At 35.9% G+C, this 21,392-nt stretch overlaps 5 protein-coding genes and 1 non-coding gene across 15 annotated transcripts; 1 reads left to right on the top strand and 5 right to left on the bottom strand.

Annotated features, from left to right (window-relative positions):
• Window positions 1–969: 969 nt before the first annotated feature.
• Window positions 970–2,904, bottom strand: AT1G23040 (hydroxyproline-rich glycoprotein family protein). Of its 3 annotated transcripts, none has more exons than NM_001332580.1 (2): window positions 2,185–2,727; window positions 970–1,234 (listed from the first exon to the last, which is right to left on the bottom strand). In NM_001332580.1, exon 1 carries the CDS (start codon window positions 2,659–2,661, stop codon window positions 2,227–2,229), a length of 435 nt encoding a protein of 144 aa, NP_001321051.1. In that variant the 5' UTR covers window positions 2,662–2,727; the 3' UTR covers window positions 970–1,234; window positions 2,185–2,226. The 3 variants fall into 3 exon arrangements, with proteins under 3 accessions (NP_001321051.1, NP_001321050.1, NP_564187.1); NM_001332581.1 differs by having other exon boundaries at window positions 975–1,225; NM_102152.3 differs by lacking the exon at window positions 970–1,234 and having other exon boundaries at window positions 1,544–2,904.
• A 1,632-nt stretch (window positions 2,905–4,536) lies between these two features.
• Window positions 4,537–5,272, bottom strand: AT1G23037 (F-box associated ubiquitination effector family protein; the record flags this gene model as incomplete). Its single annotated transcript, NM_001160886.1, has 2 exons — window positions 4,537–4,912; window positions 5,160–5,272. The coding sequence occupies 2 exons, from the start codon at window positions 5,270–5,272 to the stop codon at window positions 4,537–4,539; spliced, it is 489 nt and encodes a 162-aa protein (NP_001154358.1).
• A 3,228-nt stretch (window positions 5,273–8,500) lies between these two features.
• AT1G23030 (ARM repeat superfamily protein) lies at window positions 8,501–11,182 on the bottom strand. The gene is made up of 3 exons (NM_102151.5): window positions 10,663–11,182; window positions 9,974–10,486; window positions 8,501–9,890 (listed from the first exon to the last, which is right to left on the bottom strand). Exons 1-3 carry the CDS (start codon window positions 10,939–10,941, stop codon window positions 8,844–8,846), a joined length of 1,839 nt encoding a protein of 612 aa, NP_173716.1. The 5' UTR covers window positions 10,942–11,182; the 3' UTR covers window positions 8,501–8,843.
• Window positions 11,183–12,209: 1,027 nt separating this feature from the next.
• AT1G08965 lies at window positions 12,210–12,785 on the bottom strand. 2 transcript variants are annotated; one of them, NR_143448.1, is made up of 2 exons: window positions 12,564–12,785; window positions 12,210–12,410 (listed from the first exon to the last, which is right to left on the bottom strand). It is a non-coding gene; the product is annotated as an uncharacterized misc_RNA (transcript). The 2 variants fall into 2 exon arrangements; NR_143447.1 differs by having other exon boundaries at window positions 12,210–12,785.
• Window positions 12,786–13,889: 1,104 nt separating this feature from the next.
• Window positions 13,890–17,818, top strand: FRO3 (ferric reduction oxidase 3; the record flags this gene model as incomplete). 7 transcript variants are annotated; one of them, NM_001332575.1, is made up of 10 exons in its annotated part: window positions 13,890–13,939; window positions 14,054–14,234; window positions 14,339–14,506; window positions 14,616–14,718; window positions 14,816–15,016; window positions 15,418–15,652; window positions 15,859–16,186; window positions 16,270–16,513; window positions 16,605–17,257; window positions 17,360–17,818. In NM_001332575.1, the coding sequence occupies 9 exons, from the start codon at window positions 14,156–14,158 to the stop codon at window positions 17,497–17,499; spliced, it is 2,151 nt and encodes a 716-aa protein (NP_001319065.1). In that variant the 3' UTR covers window positions 17,500–17,818. The 7 variants fall into 7 exon arrangements, with proteins under 7 accessions (NP_001319065.1, NP_001322197.1, NP_173715.2 ...); NM_001332576.1 differs by having other exon boundaries at window positions 14,054–14,506; NM_102150.4 differs by lacking the exon at window positions 13,890–13,939 and having other exon boundaries at window positions 13,998–14,234; window positions 17,360–17,816.
• LPR1 (Cupredoxin superfamily protein) lies at window positions 17,795–20,568 on the bottom strand. Its single transcript, NM_102149.4, has 4 exons — window positions 20,103–20,568; window positions 18,656–19,780; window positions 18,247–18,582; window positions 17,795–18,159 (listed from the first exon to the last, which is right to left on the bottom strand). The coding sequence occupies exons 1-4, from the start codon at window positions 20,331–20,333 to the stop codon at window positions 18,106–18,108; spliced, it is 1,746 nt and encodes a 581-aa protein (NP_173714.2). The 5' UTR covers window positions 20,334–20,568; the 3' UTR covers window positions 17,795–18,105.
• Window positions 20,569–21,392: the final 824 nt, after the last annotated feature.

The following is a 21,392-nucleotide window of genomic DNA, read 5'->3' as shown; positions in this document are numbered from 1 at the left end:
TAAAGGTACATCATAACTATTTCATTTGTTCCGAGGTATATTAGTATAGATGCATGGCACTGATAAACAATCTTTTGTAATTGTAAATTTATTAAAGTCTAAAGTCATTTTTTTCTTTCACAAACCTAAAAGTCATAAAATGACATTTATTTGAAGAATATTAATTTAAAATGATTTTTGGGAAAGGGAAAGAGTAACAAATAGAAGAAAATTGAACCCAACTCGCGAATTTAAGATGAGTTTAAGACATTTAGATGCATGGCATCGATAAGCAATATTAAATTAAGATGCATGGATTTTTCTCATGTAAAAGACGGTGCGGTTGTTATGGGTACTACAACTCGCGACTTTCATTTTACCAAAATAAGTCAAAAACTGATAATGACATTGCCAAGTAAAATTAAAACCATTACAAAAAAGAACAGAATATACATATATATGTTACTAAGTGAGCTTGCACAAAACTAAGTATAAAGGAGTTTGTGGTGTGTTGCCTTTTTGAGGCAATAAAAGCATAATCACAGCTGTGTAGTGCACAATTATTTCATACCTTATAAGTTATAAAGTCCACAACAATTGCAGCCTCTAAGGAAAAAGAGCGAATTACTCTTTCGTTGCCTCATTGGTTTTCTTTTTTTAGCTAGTTACTAATTTGGGCAAATTAAATAATAATAATAATAATAATAATAATTTGGGCAAATTTAATCTTTCTTTCATTTTGGTTTTAAGAATAAAATAAATGTATAGGAGATCGTTATTGAGTTTTAAGTCGAATACGAAGATCTCATATCGCATAGTAGAATATTTAAAATACACAGAAAAGTAAATGTAATAGTATATTTTTCTGAAACAAATTATATGCCAAAGCTTAGCTAAGAAAAAAACAAATGTTTAAAATATAGATTATCCAAATACATTATTTTGTCTTAAAATAACCAAAAATTTAAATTGTTTTTAGTTTTATAAAGTCTAAATTTGAACTACACTTGGTTTAGTAAATGATTTATGTAATTAGTAAGCGTTGAAAAAAGAAATAAAAACGTAGGTGTGAGATGGGAGGTTTGGTAGAAAATAAGCGTTAGGCGAAACAGATTCACATGTCATGTCTGAGGTCGGCTTTGCAGGACCCATCTTTTGTTGAAACCCAAGTTGATCTCCATTTCTTTCCTCTCTCTCTTATAGCATCTACACGTGTCTTTTTTTACTTTTGATATCGTCAGGTGTCCTTTTCCACCTCAAAATTGTTATTACAAATTTAAGTTTTAGTTAGTATACATTTCAATTTTCAAAATAATTTAGAGTTTAGGTCGTTTTTTTGTTTAATATGAAGAAGTTCCATCATCGATTTAATTCATAGTTTCTACGGATAAGCGGTCCTTAGGTTATAGTCATGAAGGGTTATTAATTTCTTGGCAGCTCAATACATATAGTCTTTATATATTTTCAAAATAAAATTCAGTTTTGATATATAAAAGAGATATACTCTTATACATTAGAACCATATTAAAATATATTTTATATTAGTTATTTTAAATTAGTTTGGATCGAATTAGATTAATTTATCCAGATTAAACATCTCTTCACTACTTATTATAGTAGTTTCTATATCAATTCATCATCTCTCTGTAGTTTATTAACTTCATCTACAATATTTTTTGTCAGCTCATGCCATTTAAAATTAATTTAACTTAGTTAAAACATACTGACTTTTCATAATCTACTTATGCATATAAATAACAATTTATTAAAAATATAAAGAGGAAAGCTAAATAAGACAAAATATTTTCGAAAACTCGCCTTTCTAACTTTACAATTTCCTTTTTGAAAAAAACTATCTTTACTTTTATTAAGAACAATTTGCTTTTTCATAAAATTATTCCGCACAAAGAAAACTTTCCAATTTTGAGAATCAATTCATCAATGGCAAGTTGAACACAGAACAATTTTTTTTGTTGGTAAATGTGAACAGAGAACATATCACATCAAGAGAATACATTTCTAGAATTTACATATTTCTCTGAACAGAAATTTTAGTATTCGTACCTTATTAATTTGGTTAAAAACCATTAGAAAATTTGGATATAGGAAAATATATTGAAACATATATAATCCTAGCTAGAAAAATTATTAACCAACCATCAATAACGTTCTTCAACAACTAATTAAAAAGTATCTAAAACATACCAACAGATCTTCAAATATATTTTTTCTCCGATCATGTTAATTTCAAAGAATCAGGAACGCCATAATTCCAAACGCGATTAGACCGGAGAGCTTCACCACCATAAAACTTTTTCCGGCGGCCGCTCCGAATTGCTCATCAACGGGGTAGAGATTTCCCGGCGGACCCGTGATGTACAAGAAATTAGCCGGCGGAGGCGGTGGGCAGTAGGAACTGACTTTCTTAGGCGGAGGCGGTGGAAGAGCCGGGGGTGGAGGACATGCAGGTGGTGGCGGAGACGGTGGTGGAGGAGATGGCGGAGGAGGGTTTTGGATGCAGCTTGGAGAGCACTTTATGGGATCGACCTCATCGAGCTTTCTTGCTTCTAAAGAAGCATCTGATGATGATGAACCGTTGATGAGTGTTGGACACGTCAGCAAGGCGATCATCATCACGGTGAATATGACGTCGGATCCCCGGCGGTGAGAATTTCCCGGCATGTTGTGAACTTGTGATCGGCGTTTTTTGATTTTGATCAAAGAGAAAATCAAAAACAGAGTTTTGTATATATGGTGAGCTTAAAGAGTTGAAAATTAAGAGGAGACGTGAAAATGAATTGAGAGGTGATGATGAATGCGTTCTCGTTACGTAAGTCAAGTGCATGGGAGTCATAGACTTATTAAATAGTGTATTGTGTATATAACAATTTTTCTGTAAGCTTCTAGTCATTTTTTTAAACGAAATTATACTTAAATAAAAGTATACACTAGTCTGAACGTAAATGATAAATTAGGAAGAAGGTTAGTTAAGGAGCACTGTACTCGTCGTCGGTCCACTAATTGGTCGTATTTTTTCATGTTAGGTGGATCCCCTCATGAACTATTTTGGTTTTTATCGCCATTAATTTTTTATTTTTTTTTGTGTAGAATCATTAATTAGCGATTAAAATCCCACCGTTGTCCACCACAACAAAAGGCTTAAACTATACATTAATTTATACATGTTTTAGAGGTATATTATAGTGGTCCACTAATATAACTGTATGTAATTTTCATACTATATTTGTTGTACTAAATGGTTTATCTTGAAAAAATGTGTATAATTAATGTTTTCTCAGCCAAATATGAATAATAGTTAAAAATCTTAAAGAAGTATAATCGTATACGAGAGGCTTTAATTTGTGTATAGCATACAGAACAATGACTCTGTTTGCAGAAGACCTTTATGGATATTTTCTTGCACCAAAATATATAAATGCTAGTATTTTTTTTTGTTTGCTAAAATATATAAGTGTATATATGCGAGTGCGTACGTGTAGTTGCTTAATGCGTAAGTGAGTGCTTTTTTAAAGGAACATTGCTTTAGTTGTTCGATTACATAAATGAGAAGGTCGCACCGTAGGAGGAAACTCTCTTATGGTATCGTATGAAAGAGAAAAAAAATGGAAAATTGATTTCGTCTGATTGAAGAGTAATTCGGGGCAGAAAGTTTAACAGCGTCTACTATTTCTTATAAACATATTACCCAAAAAGTTTGGTTTTGGTTGGCATAGGACATTGGATATACACATAATGTAAAACAGATTTAAGTGCCTATTAATCATAATATAGCTCTATTGGTCGGTCTGTTCGAGTGATCGTAATATTATTATGTGGCTAAAACAACAAACGACTTGCCTCTTGACTTGATATTCCTCATGCTTTTCCTAGTTGTTTAATATTTTATGGAAGCAAGTGTTCTCACAGTCTTACTTTGCATCGTTGCATATCAGGTACGAGTATAAAACGAGAGGATCTCATTGTGAAACCAAAGGACATGGTGAACCAAAAATGCAAACAATTTTGCTATTAGGACTTGGATTAGCACTAGGGGGGAGCTTAATGGACCTAATCAACATGGCCACAACTTTAGCATCAGTAACTGTAATGACTTCCATGCTCGAAGGTGGTGAAGGTAAAATATGCAGCTTCCATGTCAAAGTCGAGATCGTTCTGCTACATTTTTGATGATTCCAACATTTTTATGTATATAAAACTTGCAATTTTCATTGCTTAGATTCATGCCATTCAACTACCACACATACAAGCTCCTTGTGAAGGTAAAATATCAAGAATATCATGGAAACCGTAAGTGGAGAGGAAATTTGGCTACTGTCGCTTAGCCTACCTTTCTCTTCCAAGGATGAAGTGAAGCTCCATTCTTCAAATTAAGTAATGATACAAAAAGGCCAGTTAATCTGTCCACTTGATATTATATCGTTTGTGAAACTAAGGAGAAGAAACGCGACTTGGTCACTAAAGGAAAAGGGCCATTGGGACATTATGTAAAACATGCCCAATGTGTTAATGGGTTTTGTGTGTTAAGTATCAAGTAGGTTAAGGTGGAGAAATATCATCCGAGAAAACTGACATCAACCAACAAATTTTCTTAAAGACGACATCAACTAATGGCCCTGTAACAATCCTTTGAGTCATCTCATTCCTCTCTAAATCATAAATGAAAAAGCGTGAAGGTTGATTCAGCAAGAGACTTGCCTTTGAAAACCAAACCTCACCACTGCGACTAGTGCCACCCATCCATAACCGATCTCCATGCTGGAAGTTCATCTGAAAATCAGGCAAGACAAAAGCCTTTTTGTCCGACCATTGACTCCTGCCGCCCTCTTCAAGAACCCAAACATCCACAATACGATCTCTAAAGAAATTCAAAGATTGAAAGATAGATACATTTCCGTTGTAGTTCATGAGATTTCTGCAAGAGAAGTCCTTCCAACAAGCATTCATGGGTAATTAAATCAAACTAAACTCTTCAGAACTCAAGTTAAAACTCATACACACGCATATATTTGCATCATTCCAAGCCCTACAATACAAAGCACCATTAATGGTGATCACCCCTTGCGAGCAAGAACGGAAAGGGCGATGAGGAATGTGGCACTGTGTCTTTTTCCATTAAGCTCCAGCGCTCCAAGTATCAACACCTGATTCTCGGATCTCACTCTACTCTTTCTTCTTCATTGCTCACCTCCCTAACCATGCTAAGCACTTTGTATTCATCATGAACAGGATCGTGTCCAACATAGAACACATTGTTATCATTATTGCCTTTCATAACGGGTAATTCCACAACCTGTCTTGTGTTGAGGTTACAAATTCGTACTCTTCTCCAATTTCTGTACAGAGCTCACGAAGCGGCCACCCTCTATTGTCGGAATGGTCAGATCTTGGCCGATTACAGAGACCGATGTGTCCGAGTGATCATGATTCGAAGATGTGTGCAACGCATACTCGCTATGTTTTTCGCTCTCCACAAAATAGGTGAGATAACGACTTCGTGGTGAGGGTTTAAGGAATCAGTTGGTCATATCTGATAAGAATCTCGATCAACAGTTCCTCCCGTAAGGCGGCGCTCATGATCAGCTCCTCCTTCTCTTTCTTTTTCCTCACGTATTTTTGTGTTTACAAACCTAAATCATATCTTTCTCTTTTTTTTAAGAACAATATCACCTAGGGGTGAACTTATTTTACCCAATCAGAAGCCGCCACCTAATCAAAAAACTAAATACATTTAATTATAAAATCTAAATCTTAAATTTCTTTTATAACCAAAATCAATATATAATTGCTTGTAATTACAAAATCTACACCATAATCCTCTTTTGTAAATCAAAACCAAAAATTAATTTTGTTTCATTATAAAATCTAAATTTAACCATTATTTTTAAATTCAAATTGATATTTAATCTCGTTTAAATATAAAATCTATAACTGTTTATAAAATAAATCATTTTGGTGGAAGATATATTTTTCAATTAAATAAATTTGCTTGTTTTTGGTGATATATGCTGATTGATTAAAGGGTGAATAATAGGATTTACTCATATAAGTGAACCAAAGTAACTAAAAAAAATGGTATTGTATAGAATAATTCGGCAACGGGAAAAAAAATCCATGGTTATCCCCTTTTATTCTCATTTTCTTAATATTTACCAAGAATGCAGCATCGCTTCTCCTATTATATTTTTTTATTATTCATCAATTATTCTCCTAAAATTGAGTTCATATACACATACAATTTTCAGCTTGATAATATTTAGAAAAAATAGATTCATTCATCAGCTATTCTCCTAAACTTGGCTTTAAGAATCTAGCCAAGCATATTTATCCACAACAAATGGTTTTGCACTTTTTTTTATTTTTTTTTTGTGTGTATATGTGACAGCATAAATTTTATATCTTAAATATTGAGATCATCATAGGAAGAGAGTTCGAGTGAAGAGGAGGAATAGAGAGGTATAGGAACCATGAAGGAGAGGAAGATAGAAATTAGGATTATATGTTAATAAATGCTTCTTTTTAAAAGAAATTTTGCTCAAGTATTTGAGCAGTTTTTGTGAAATATTTGTGAAGTTTTGGTGGTATAAGTGATTCTACATTTCCACTTTGCTATTATATGGTTAGCATTTAAAAATGGTTATGATATAGTTATAAATCTCTCAATATCATCTTTAATAGCATTTGCAAAATCTATACTATCATAATGTGCTATTAATGCACACTTTTTGTAGTGAATGTTTTGCATGCTTGGGAGCATGGTTGTGGTTTTCATGAATAGTCTTATTGATATACTTTCTATCCATTTTCTCTTATCTATTCCCAAGTTATCTTCAGCATCTACTATCTCTTTATACAGTACTGTTGATGTTATGGATTATTCGCTTTTAGTCGGAGTGGACGAGGAACACAAAGTGCTTGTTATAGGAATCATCGACTTTCTGATAAACTACACGTTGGGCAAAAAATTGAGTTTTCACCCAAGGCTTCATGTATAATCCCTCCTATGCAGTACAAGAAAGAAGGTTTTCAGATATCTCTAGTGAAAACAAAGTTAGGCTGGATATGAATTTGCTAGAGAAAGACTTGATTTTTGTTGAAAGAAAAGTCAATCAGCTTCCGGAAGCCTTCTAATCTCTTTGCTAGGTTTGGAAGTTTACAATCGTATGACAATATTCTAGAGTGCTCAATCGGTTTATGGCCGACCTCTAGAATACTTATACTAATCTCCAGGACCATAATCTCTAGGATCTCCCTTGATCTTCAAGCTTATCCCTTTCCATATGTGATCGGAAGGATATTCACCATATCTTCTCAACCGACCTTCGTCTTTGATGACCACGCCAAGTCAGCAAGGCTACTTGGCACGTCACATCAAGCGCTACATCTGTGCCATGTCAGCTCACACATCCATGTCAGGAACTCAGCCATCTAATGTGATATAATGCAGCTTTTTGATTCCCAACAGCTCCTTGATTTCGATTAGCTCGTTGTTGTCAGAATTTGGATTTTCATGATTAAAATACAACCCTAGGGGTGAACCCAAAAATTATTCTAGGAGGATTATGTTAAATGTTGATGGAATGATAATTGAATTCATATTACTCTCATGAGATTTTACGTTTGATGAATTTAAACTAAACGATAGCGAGTTTGAGGCAATTTACTGTATCGGATGAATCAAACCACTTTGAATGTTGTAACAGAGAGATAGTTTCATGATTGTGTCAAATGAATCAGAGACACTCTTCCTCTCCTTTTTCTGTTTCGACCACTTTTGAGTTGTGGCTTTGGTACTACACTGCTCTCTCTATTCCTTGTTCGTTATCGAGAGATTATATAAGAGACAACATTAGATTCTCAATAATCTCAGTTTGATTGTGTCAGAAGCAAATCATTAACACTCTTGTTCATACTAAGAAGCAAAATGATTTTGATTAACCATCAAACAAGGCCAATGAGATTCCTAAGTTTTTGTGAGGCTCAAACTGTTCTGATCCCCAAATGCTTCATACCGAAGTCGTTGACTTGGTGTCTTCAGCTGACTTTTCTGATTTCTTGTTTCCCAAGCTAACTACCCCATTATAAATACTGGATTTATGGGTGGTTGAAGATGATAATTGAACCATTTTGTCAACAACAACTCATATAAATTAGAAGACTAACATGACTCATTTCGCTTTCGGTCTTGAAGAAACTTTCAAACAACCACAAAAATGATAATTTTCATTTCATTTCATTTCAATCATTTAATGGATTCGTCAATTCGGAATCTGTCATTTTCTTCACTTGATGGAACATTATATGTGAGATACAGAAATTTATGAGCTAATGTTGTCTCAAAGATTTTGATACCACCAGCGAAGAAAATTGACTCTTCAGGTAATCACGCCGGTTTATGAGGACATGTGGCCCTCTAATTGCCTACGGAAGCAAGTGAAATATTTGACATTTAACGAATAATATTTCTATTTTATTTGTAACTGTTGCGTGTCTTCTAAGGTACTTTGATCAGAAGAAGAGTAACCAATTCACGTGAACCGACTCCATGAAGTAAGTAGCTTGTGATTGAGATTGAACAATAATTCAAATTTATGAAACAAAAACTAAGGTTCAATTCAATACTTATTCATTCATCTCCAATATTATTACAAATGTAACAAATAAATACACAGCGAGCAAAACAGAGTTCGATTTTCGAACACCATTTTCGCTCACCATCTTCAATTTCGATTCCACAAATGGAATTCCAAAAAAAATCAAATCAATTAAACAAGAATATTAACATAATTTAATAAACTCAATAAAAATGAGAGCTTGATGAACCTTTTTTGTCAGAAGACTAGTTATTATTGGCATGCTTTACGAAGAAGCTCTAACAAAGATATGGCTTTCCTTTTGCCTCTCTCTGTTCCATTCTTCGATAAATCCATTAACGGGACAACCGCACCGAGTCTACCGATAGTGATCAGTTTCTCAGTGTCTCTTTTACACAGCGAAAGCAATATCGCTGCTGCGTTCTCTCGGTTTCTAGTTTGATCCGTTTGGAGAATACCTATCAACGCGGGTAGAGTATTCGCTTTTACTATCGCGGATTTCGCGTCTTGATTATTTGCAAGAACTGAGAGAATTGTCAAAGCTTCATCAACCATCCGGTGGCGGGTGGAATCACTGAGCATCTTAACCAATGCAGTTACTATACCGGCTCTGACTGCTCTACCTTTGTTTCCATGATAAATGCAGAGATTGAACAATGCCGTTGCTGCATCTTTCTTCCCTCTCGGGGTCCCGTTCTCGAGCAGATCAACTAAGGCAGGTATCGCACCTGACCCGCCTATTATGATCTTGTTCTCATCGGCTAACGACAGGCTAAAAAGTGTCGCTGCTGCGTTTTCTCTTGCTTCCATGGTTCCGGCTCTAAGGACTTGAACAATTGAGGTGACTGCACCAGCAAACATTATCAGCTCTTTGTTGTTTTCATATATAGAGAGGTTGAGAACACATGTGATTGCGTTTTCCTGCGTTGCAACATCCTCTGAGGTTAAAAGATTCACCAAAACAGGGATTGCTCCTGCTTCTGCAATCAGAATGCGATTATCCGTACTTCTCTTTGACAGAGAGCGGATTTCAGAAACCGCATTCCTTCGATCCTCTGTTGACCGGCTTGAGAGTCTCTGAACCAAGGCCCGGATCACCGACATATCTCCACTGTTTTTTGTCCTGCCGTTAATGTAACCTGCAGGTTGCTCAATGTTGTGTTCAGCGCACCACCGAGAGATGAGACTTCTGAGAACATAGTTTGGTGTAAGCGTAAAGTTTTCGAGTTTCTGCTGAGTCTTAGGACATGTTAGATTCCCACAGTCGATCCATCTCTGTATGTATGCCCTCTCGTAAGTCTGCCATTGTAGAGAGACAATATCAATAACCAAGCAACATACAGTCAAATTCATTAAAAGTGCTATAAATCTCAAAACCAAACCTGTCCTGTGGCAACAATGACAGGATCCTTCATCAGTTCAAGCGACACCGGACAAAGAAAATCAACCGGAATCGTGAGTTTATCAGATTTCTTCGATTCATCAGTGTTCTTGTTAACCATTTTGTCTAATCTATCAGTATCAGCATCTTTGGACAAATAATAAGCCAAAGAAATGGAAGAGCTTCTCCTTAGAGGCGGCGAACTTTGTTTCTCCTCCTCCTCACCAAAATGAAGTGTTTCTGAAACACTCTCAAGCTTTTCCTCAGCTTTGATCTTTATAACATTACTAAAACCATCTCTCTCCATTGGCTCAGATAAAGCACTCGAGAACTTGTTCGAATTCAACGATCCATATCTCTGCATTGCTCTTCGCAACTGTGATCTCGCTAGCTCCACTTGTTCTCCAACTTCGTCAGAGATATCATAAAGATCATATGGAAGATTGCTCAATGCTTTCTCAAGCTTCCATGTAACACATTGGAACTGAAATGAGATTCTCTTCGCAGCACCATCCTTTAATCAACAAAATTCAAAATCTTTCAGCTAAATCGGAGATAACCGTATTGTAACCAATGGTCTAATTACATTTAACCGGTAATTCTAATGAATCTGGGAATTTTCATGAGATTGAAGAACAACAAATCGTGATTTGATTTTTTTTAAGGAGTTAGTTAGATTTTTTTGCTTACAGAGGAATCGCGAGCTTGGAATCGAGCTGTGGAGAGAAGACGCTTCGCGGCTTGAAGTCCGACCACGAGATCAGACCACCAATCATTCTCCGACGACGACGAAGCGGCGGAATCGATAGGAGTTGAGTCTCTAATCTCCTCTAACAAATGCGTTAAGAGACAAACTCGTCGAGTGAGATCTGCGCAATCCTTCTTGAACATTCCGGTGTTGAGTGGAATCTCGACGATATCAGCGATTAGGTCGAGTAGAGAGGCCGGTGAGACGATTCCTCCGGCCATTACGCCGTCGCCGATCAACCTCCGTCGATCGGAAAAATTGAAAGAATAATTGAAAAGGAAAGAATAAATGAGCTTTGGGATTGGTTCTTTACTCAGAAGCGACTAACGTTGCTTTTATTTATTCACGCGACCATTTTGTCAAGCGAGAGGTCCTTGTTACGGCACCGTTTTAAGGACCTACGTCTTGGTCCACTTTTTTTGTTGTTGTCAACTTTTTTTTTTAGTGTATATTTCAAATCATAATTAAGGAATAGTCTCGAAAAGAAGAAAAGTCATTAAGAAATTAAATAGTCTTAGTCTATATTTTTATAAGACAAAATAATCAAAGTTTAAATTCTAAATCTAAATCCTAAAAACTATGTTATAAATCCAACATCTAAACTTTAATACCTAGAAAAAATATAAAACAATGTCAAAAACGAAAAAAATCTGACAAATAAAATTAAAATTAGAAAACCGACATTATTGTATAATGGTTTGTGCTAGTAATTTTGTTATGTTGCTATTCGGATTCAAACTCTTGTATGTTATTGACAAATAAAAAAATCCGACAATCATGTATTTTTCTAAGTTTTGAAAGAATTAACTTATTTTAAATTTCTATATTGGATTATTAATAAAATAAAGGACTGAGTAGATAATGTCAAAAAAAAAAAATGAGTAGATTAATAAATAAATGAGAGGGAAAAAAAAGGCGAGATTGGCGGTGGTAGATGTAGGAGAAGAAGAGAACAAAACAAGGAGGATACAGTTGGCTATGGAATATTATGGTTCATAATGCAACCAAACACATATAATTGAAATGAACCACACACACGCTTTTAATTATACACATAAGAGTGATCGAGCACCATTACATTTTCTTTCTTTGCTTCGTTGTAAAGCCGACTTTATATTATCATCTCTTTTTATGTAAAAGAAAGTTGTAATGGGTTTTAATAATATATATAAACAGAATGGGTCAATCTAATAAATATTCGGACCACAATGTTAAAAATTAGTTATCTGTTTTTTTCCGGCCGGAAACAATTATGGTGATTTAAAAGATTATCATCATCAATTTTTATTTTTTTTGACGTTATCATCACCAATTATTGATTGGTATATATTCTTCTACGGTTTCTGTAAATTTATCATGAAATTCCTTACTATGCTTTTTTTTGGTTAAAGAATTATTTACTGTTTTTGATAGGAGGAAAAATGATCGTCCACGTTCAGTATACGGCATCATCAGCAAAACCATTCAAAAATGTTTTTACTGGAACGGCCAAATATGGTATAACGACTTATAGCATTGTGTACGTGTGTTATACAATAACAAGTTCTCTAAATGTTTCGAAGTTTACATGGTATAAGAGCCTCTATGAAATGGAAACCTAATTCGTTATCATGGAGCTCGTCCAATGGTGAGAAAGAACTCAGCACCAAGTTGGTGGAATTATCAACATCATAAGAGAGTTCTTCTAGCTCTTTGGTGCAAGTGACATGTGAGAATTACAAAAAATGGGTTAAGAATTAAAAATGCACTCAAATTATTGGTTTGTTAGAATGAAAGTGGATCACAAATAGAATGTGGTCGTGGAGCTAGAAACTGGAGGGTAGAGGCTCATATCAGAACTCACCTCAAAGTCCATATCCGTGTCAAGGCAGGCGTGGACGAGGACATCAATTAAGGCCGTAGTACTGTCCCGTATTAAACACAATAATAAAATCGTACCTTGAAAGCTATAAGAAAATAGAAGAGAGTGAACAATCGACAAATGACAACGAGAAACATTTAATGAAATGAAAATATCTATGCTCCAGACACAGAGATAACCCACGGGCAGCCAATGAAGCACTCCACTTGCGAATTTGTAATAGACCCTACTTGACAATGAGTAGAAGAGCCATATCATGTATATTTAATATTTAAGTTGGTGTGTTGTAGAATACGTAGAATTGTTTTGTGCCATAAAAATTAAGAAAGTGTTTATTTTGTTTTCTTAGCTCGTGTATAATCAAATTTAAGTAGTTGAATTCGTGGAATTGTAGTAAGTAACTGTGTGCTTCGACTAAGTGTATGGTGTGATGGTGTCGTGGTGACATTTCTTCGGTTCTTCCAAAGGAAGTTAAACCTTGCACTGCCCGCTTGATCCCGTTTGAGAGAAATGAGTCCAATAATTAAAGATATCATAAATTTCTTAAGTTAAAAACAGTGTGTTGACCGATGAAATATTATACAAAAATGTCTTTTCTACCTAATTGAGAGTCACACATCTTTGATCCAATTTTTCTCTATTACATCTTTGATACAATTTATTACATCTTTGATCCAAATTGCACTCTATTACATCTTTGATCCAATTTTTCTCTCTATTTTTCTACCGATTACACAATAACATATTAATTTGTCCATAAAGATTGTTATGAATGGTTCAGTGTTACAAAATCTCCATTATTCCACCTTGCATATTGCTGCGGAATGCCCAAGAAACAAGACTAAAGAGGCGAATAAATCACAGAAGCGAAAACGCTCTAAAATTCCTAATCTAATAGACGCATTCGCCTCTTTGATTTATTCGCCACAAACAAGTTTTGTTAGTATAACAAATAAAAATTTTCCCTTCGCAGAAACAAAGTCGAGATTCGACAAAACGTTCACCATTCGAACACCAACAACGACGAAAAGAAGCTAATTAATAAACCAAACAGAAGAGAAAGCCTTGGCCTGCAAATAACCGTCATGACTTAGTGCTGGCTGCAACTAACGCCATGAATGGTCTATCAATTAAGAACTCTTTTGATGTAATTCACTACAAAATCTAAATTTTTGACCCGCTACAAGATTTAATTGGGAGATACGTTGAATCTCAAAAAAAATCGTAAGAAACTACAATCTTCCTTCCTATAGGCATGAAGCTTGTTGTATGCTTCGCCAACGTTACGTGTATGACTTATAATGCCACGTGACACTCTCTTAGTTGGCGGTTTTTGTCTAAATCTTTTATGTGACGTGGTGCGTTCTGATATTCTTATTGGTCAATTATTTTTGCTGATGTGGTATGAGAAAAGTCAAAATCGTTTCAAGGAGATTTGTTATCTTAGCTAAAACAAAAAGAAGTTATTACAGGAATAGAAAGAGAGAGAGACGAAAATTTACGCTGATGACGTGGTAAGGGAACGACGGAGTGGGGAACCACAAGCCGTTCTTGATATTCAACGTGGTTTGCTCATGGCGGCGCGTGGTAGACTCGTGGTGGCGCGTGGGAACAGAAGCTTTTCATCTATAATCAGAAAATACTCATTGAAAAGTCCATTTCCCTCTATTTTGTTCTTTCTTATTTCTTGCAATTTCATCTCTCTCATTTTTTTTTCTGATAAAGGTGCAATCTCATCTCTTGCAATATGGTATTAGGAGAAACGAATAAGAAAGTGATCAAGAATGTGATTAAGCTCTTAACGATGGTGATTTTGATGGGCACTGTGGTGATTTGGATCATGATGCCAACGTCTACTTACAAGAAGATTTGGTTGAAATCCATGCGTGCCAAGCTCGGCAAATCGATTTATTTTGGGAAACCAGGTAAATTCACATCAATTTTCTTTATAAGTCGTCATAGATCTAATCTAGTTTTCTATTAGTTTATACAAACATCATTTATACATAAGTGCTGGTTTTCTAAATTTATTAGGAGTAAACCTTTTGGTTTACATGTTCCCAATGATTCTACTGGCTTCTCTTGGATCTATTTACCTTCACTTGAAGAAACAAACGAGAGTAAACCAATTTAATAGGTAATTCAACACTTAAACTAACCAACTGATTATTCTCTAGTTAATTAACCGCTTTTTAATATCGATATTATATGTTTTTTCTGTTAACTAAAAGTAGAATGGATAGGAAGAAGATAGACAAGTTTGGTGCATTGAAAAGACCAATGTTAGTGAAGGCCGGATTAGGGATAGTGACAGTGACCGAGGTTATGTTCTTGATGATGTTCATGGCTCTTCTTCTTTGGAGCTTAGCCAATTACTTTTACCATACCTTTGTCACCATCACTCCTCAATCACTTCCAACCGACGGAGATAACTTGTAAGTTTTTATAGATAGATTTTCTTGCGATTAACGTTAATTTTGTATGTATCGCGAAATATAACATATAGTTTATAATAATCATGTAGATTCAATTAACACTTTGGCTTATTATTAATTAATTGAATACATATTTGCAGGGATGAAACTATATTTGTGGGTCTAAAAATTGAGTTAGTCAATATTCATTAGGAAACTCAAAAAAAATATTAATTAATAAAATTGATTGACCTGTTTATTCTCTGAATCATTCAAATCATATATACTGTAACAATTTGGCCTTTTATAAACAAATTGTGAGATAAGTTTTTTGTATATTTCTAATTACAAAATGATATATAATTTTTTTTTAAATGATTGACTTTTGTGTTTGTTTTTTTATAAATGACAAAACCCAAAAGATGGCAAGCAAGGCTGGATTCAATAGCAGTAAGGTTAGGTCTAACAGGGAATATATGCTTGGGGTTCTTATTTTATCCGGTGGCACGTGGCTCGTCGTTGCTGGCTGCAGTTGGGCTTACGTCGGAGTCAAGCACCAAGTACCATATATGGCTCGGTAACTTGGTCATGACCTTATTCACAAGCCACGGTCTTTGTTATTGTATCTATTGGATATCCACAAATCAAGTCTCTCAGGTTAGTCTATGTTGGGCTATCTATATAAGTATGGCTTTTGGTTAAATTCGGCTTTGGCTACATAAAAAAAAATAACAGACGTATAAAATTATTTATAACTCGAAGTGTAATATATACACGTAGTTCAAATTTGGTTTTGGTACGAACATAATCAACCGGTTTGATCCTAATGCTCAGTGCTAAACCCTTCTTGTTCCTGTGAATAGATGTTGGAGTGGGATAGGACCGGTATCTCGCATTTAGCCGGAGAGATAGCTCTGGTGGCCGGACTTTTGATGTGGGCCACCACATTCCCGGCGATTAGAAGGAGATTCTTCGAAGTCTTCTTCTATACTCACTATCTCTACATGGTCTTCATGCTCTTCTTTGTCTTCCACGTTGGCATCTCTTACGCGTTGATCTCATTTCCCGGTTTCTACATCTTCATGGTCGATCGTTTCTTGAGATTTCTCCAGTCGCGGAACAATGTCAAGCTAGTCTCTGCTCGTGTTCTTCCTTGTGAAACTGTCGAGCTTAATTTCTCCAAAAACCCTAGTGAGTTTAACAATGATCCCTCTGTTTTGTCTTTTTCAATTGATTATCTAATCAAGAATCCTATGCTAAACATGTTGATACAGTGCTGATGTATAGCCCGACGAGCATATTGTTCGTGAACATACCGAGTATTTCGAAGCTTCAATGGCATCCATTTACGATAACTTCGAGTAGCAAACTCGAACCAAAGAAGCTAAGTGTTATGATCAAGAGCCAAGGCAAATGGTCCAGTAAGCTTCACCATATGCTTGCTTCTTCTAATCAGATCGACCACCTTGCTGTTTCCGTCGAGGGACCCTACGGCCCTGCTTCCACTGATTACCTACGGTAATTAACCTAAATCCCAAACAGAGAAGTTCAACATTAGATTTCGTGCAACACAAGTAACATTGATACTCTGTTTTTCTTTCAAGAATAGACATGACTCTCTGGTTATGGTGAGTGGAGGCAGTGGGATAACACCGTTCATCTCCATAATCCGCGACCTACTCTACGTGAGCTCAACGAACGCTTACAAAACCCCCAAAATAACCTTAATATGCGCGTTCAAGAATTCTTCCGACCTCTCAATGCTCAACCTAATCTTACCGAACTCCACCGAGATCTCCTCCTTTATAGATATCCAGATCAAAGCCTTTGTCACCCGAGAGAAAGTATCAACCTGCAATATGAATATCATCAAAACCCTCAGTTTCAAACCATATGTCTCAGACCAACCCATCTCACCAATCCTCGGACCGAACTCCTGGCTGTGGCTGGCCACCATCCTCTCTTCTTCATTCATGATCTTTATAATCATCATCGCAATCATCTCAAGATATCACATTTACCCAATCGATCAAAGCTCGAAAGAGTACACTTCGGCTTATACATCTCTCATTTACCTTCTAGCAATCTCTATTAGCGTGGTGGCTACGTCTACGGTCGCTATGTTGTGTAACAAAAAGAGTTATTTTAAGGGTTTATATCAAAACGTTGACGCATTGTCTCCGTTGATGATCGAGAGCTCGCCAGATCAGTTGCTACCGGAATTCACCAACATTCATTATGGAGAAAGGCCAAATCTTAACAGTAAGTCTATTTAAGATTATATATAACATTTTTGGACATGTATGAGACTGTAGAGTATATTGCTTTATCTAAGTTTTCACTATGTTCATTGTGTGAAAGCAGAGCTCCTAGTTGGTTTAAAGGGTTCGAGCGTTGGAGTTCTTGTGTGTGGTCCAAGGAAGATGAGAGAAGAGGTTGCAAAGATTTGTTCCTTTGGTTCGGCTGCGAATCTTCAATTTGAATCTATTAGTTTCAACTGGTGAGTTTTTTTGATTGGTGTAAAAGAAAATTCCAATAAACAAAATAGTATCTACCAAAATCTTCTCACCAAAAGAAGTAAAGAGAGTCAACATCTTTCGAAATCAAGATCAACTTCGAAGTAACTTATGCACTACAAAACAACAACAACAAGTTGGTACTCAACTAGACATTAAAGAGGTGATGTTGATAACCTCAATTTAACTCCACTACATAACCGGTTGTTGATTTTGCAAAACAGAGCTGTGGTAAACAAAAATGTTTTATTTTCTGTTAACAAATAAGTTACATTGGAACAATAACAAGAAAAACATTTATGCGTCAACTTGGGTTTAGACAAAAAAAGGCTTATCAAGTTATCATAGAACTCAACAGAAATGATCAATTTAGAGAGTACTTATTATTTCTGAATTTGGACTCATAATAAAATCAGGAAAGAATGGTTCTTTCAACATAAGCCAGTACTAAATTTTAGAATTCCTACTAGGAATTATTAAAGTAAAGACTATGTTACATTCTCAATATGGAGTTTCATTTTATGATGTCTGATTAGTTTTTATCTTTTTGCACCATCAAAACTTCGCAGAGATCGATCATTAGACCTTGACATATCAAATGATGACCTTAAGCGGCCTCATCATCATATTGTCCTCATGGTCCAATATCTGCAATGCAAAAACATTATATTGCTTTTAAAAACAAATTCTGTAGTAACGATTACCAATTTAAAAATATTTTGAAATCCTACTTACGTGACAATGGTAGACATAGCCCGGTTCCTGAGTCGGATCGAATGGGTAAGATGCATTAGTGTGGATATAAGAAAAGCGGACAAGTATCCTCGTAACATGTCCCGGCATCATCTTGAATACGTTCTTCCAACCCCTCTCGTGTGCCGTCACCGCTGTCTTTTTCCCACGAGCGTATTTGCTAATTTGACACTTGACCGCGTCGTTTTGTTTCGTCATACACTCCTTGAACTCCTCCAATCCTGCCGCCAGTAATGCCGTTTGCTCTACCACTTTGAACAATCCTAGATGAATGTGTAACGGATGGTTATCTTCCGTCAAATTTATCACTTCCCATACCTGATTAATTTTACAATTATTATTAAACTTTTCCAAAGAAATTTATAGATTAGACTGTTAATTAACAACGTACCTCTGTAGTCCCTGATTTTGGAGTTTCTGTAACGGGAGCTTCATAGGGCAAACCATTGACTAACAAATGAGTTGGCTCATCAGAGTTACTCACATACTCGTACATAGAGATGTAACGCGTGAGAACGGCGTTTGACACGTCAGCATTCGGATAATTGATGAGCTTCTTGGGAATTGTACATGTGTCATCCTCTGATTCATTGTTGATGATAAATTTCATTACCTTGCCATTTTCTTCGTTGACAGGATCACCACTAGGGTAAGGATATGGTGCGTCATTAGCAAGCACCACCGTTCTCGACGGTGATTTGTAGAAATCAACAACAACGTCTACAATTTCTGATGGAGATAAGAGAATCGATTTGGTCATCACCGGCTTTGACAAATACGCTGAATCAGACCCCACAACGATGAAATCTAGACCGTTGGAGAAGAAAAACTTGAAAAACCTAGCGTTGCTTGCGTTTATGATACGGAATCTGTATTTCCTACGTCGGACGTTTAATCTTGGCCATGCTTTTCCATTAACGATTATCACATCGCCAAAATATTCCGGTTGCCACTGCGGGTGAATCGATGGGTTGTTCCCAGTGGCGTTCATGTAAATTGACCCGTCTTTACGAAAGCTACGATCAAAAATGATCAACGGTCGGTCGAACTCATCGCCAGTAGGTAGCTGAAAGGGAGATTCAACGGCGTGGTGGCGAAGAATATAGGCGCCTACCAAACCGGCAAGGAGGTTGACTCGAGTCAAACCCATGGCATGGTCATGGTACCACATGTTACCAGGTTGTTGCTTGTTCTCGTAATGTAACGTCGTTTTGGTCCATTTTGGTCCTGTTTCTCTGAAACCGGCAGTGAACCACGCGTCGGCGTTTCCGTCGCTTGTTGGTTCGTGGATTCCTCCATGTAAGTGAACAACCGTAGGAATTCCACCGTGTTTCGGAGTTGCTGGGGAGATTGTGGGGTCCCAAGGAAGGATGTGAGATTTAGGAAGGTGATTTCGCCACGTAACGTATGTGTCTACTCCATATACGGTTTCAATCGTCGGACCAGGAACTGTTGCCTTGCTCCGTGATGTACCGTATGCAAACACTGGCGTCGCAGGCAAATCTCTGTGGAATTTCTGTTACAATAAATTTATTGTCACGCCACAACCATACTCTGTTCTGTTCTGTTCTTTTCTTACTATAATATAGGAAAAAAAACAATTCTAATTGGGCCTAACAGAATATGGCCAAAGCCCATTATGTCTTTTTTAAAAAAAATCATCAAAAACACTTTATTTAGGTGAAGACTTGAGAGTAAACGCAAAACGAATCTAATCATTTTTTCCCAAAACGACTAAGACGTAATTACGTAAACAAGTGAAATAAGATTATTCTCACCAGTCACCAACCCATAAGAATCTTCAAGAAAAAGAAATTGAAAGAGGAAAAGAACAATACCCATTTAGTGGAGAACATGCCGATTTGAAGAGAAGCTGGTTTGATGATACCATGAACAGAGTTAAAGCCATAGAGTCTGGGCATATCTGGGAGGTCGTCGACGAACATCTTAAGCTTTCCTACTTCGAATAGTTGGTCCTCGAGCTCTCCGCACGTGCTACGGAGCCATGTCAACGCTATTATTAGCACCATGACTCTCTTTATCCTCCTCCGACACAACAGAGATTCCATTTCTGACAAGTCAATTCAGTTTTGAGTGTGTGTGTGTGTGTGTGTGTGTGTGTTTCTGACTGAATTATTAACTTCGGGTGAGAGAAATTAAGTTCTTGATTAGATTAGATACTTATATATAGGAGTGTGTGTGTGAGTATTTGAGAGAACGTGGTTGTCTTTGGTTCACACCCATGAGTCTTTGTTATAGTATCGTTACAAATTTATTCTATCATTAAACTAAGTTTGGTATAAAAAATTTCTTTTAATGGTTGCATGATGTGCAGATGGCATTTTCCTTTTTCATTATTCAGTGACCTTTCTTTCCAAATTGTTTGTTTTGGGAATTTTTGTTTGTCTTTGTATTATTTTATGAGATTTCACTCTTGTACTCTTTTTTTTTTTTGTCACACTCTATAGTCTTTAGTACCGGATTTATCGAAGTCTGCATTTAATGAAAGTTGCGTATAATGTGCAACGCTTAATGACTAGTGAAACAAAGAAGAAGCTTAATGACAAATGAGAGCCTAACTCGATGATTCATCCTTTTTAGCTTACAATGGTATTTGAGGTAGGTAGGTTAGGTAGGTTGATTAGTACGTATAACTATGAGTCTTTGATCGATAATAGATCTTAAAATCCATAATTTGGTTGTCAGTTAGCAATCAGTTCCAAGTATTTAAGAGTCTTAAGAAATCAAAATTAAAAGATTACTCTTTTTCAACTTTCCTTTTTTTGGGATTCTCCCCAAAGATAATATGTTTGTGTTGGCTTCACAGGTGAAAAAGCTAGTAGCGACGTATACTAAATTACAAATTAAATACAATGGCATCCGCAGAAAAGCAGAGAAAGCAAACATTGACGAGGGAAAATACAAAGAAAGGCAATACTAAAAAGTGACGATAAAATATTAGCAAATTTCATTTAGCTATGTATCCAGATACCACCTTCTTACGTGGCAAAATATCTCGAATTATTGCATTAAACCTCGTATTATTTATAGTTGAATAAATAATCACACTAATTGTCTTGATTATTGTGTGATACGAAAGCTCTAGTATCCTAGACGCGTTACCAAAG

This window comes from Arabidopsis thaliana, assembly GCF_000001735.4.
Source record: "Arabidopsis thaliana chromosome 1 sequence".
Taxonomy (NCBI): domain Eukaryota; kingdom Viridiplantae; phylum Streptophyta; class Magnoliopsida; order Brassicales; family Brassicaceae; genus Arabidopsis; species Arabidopsis thaliana.
Note: the sequence above shows the minus strand (reverse complement) of the source record. Positions and strands in the feature narration are given on the sequence as shown.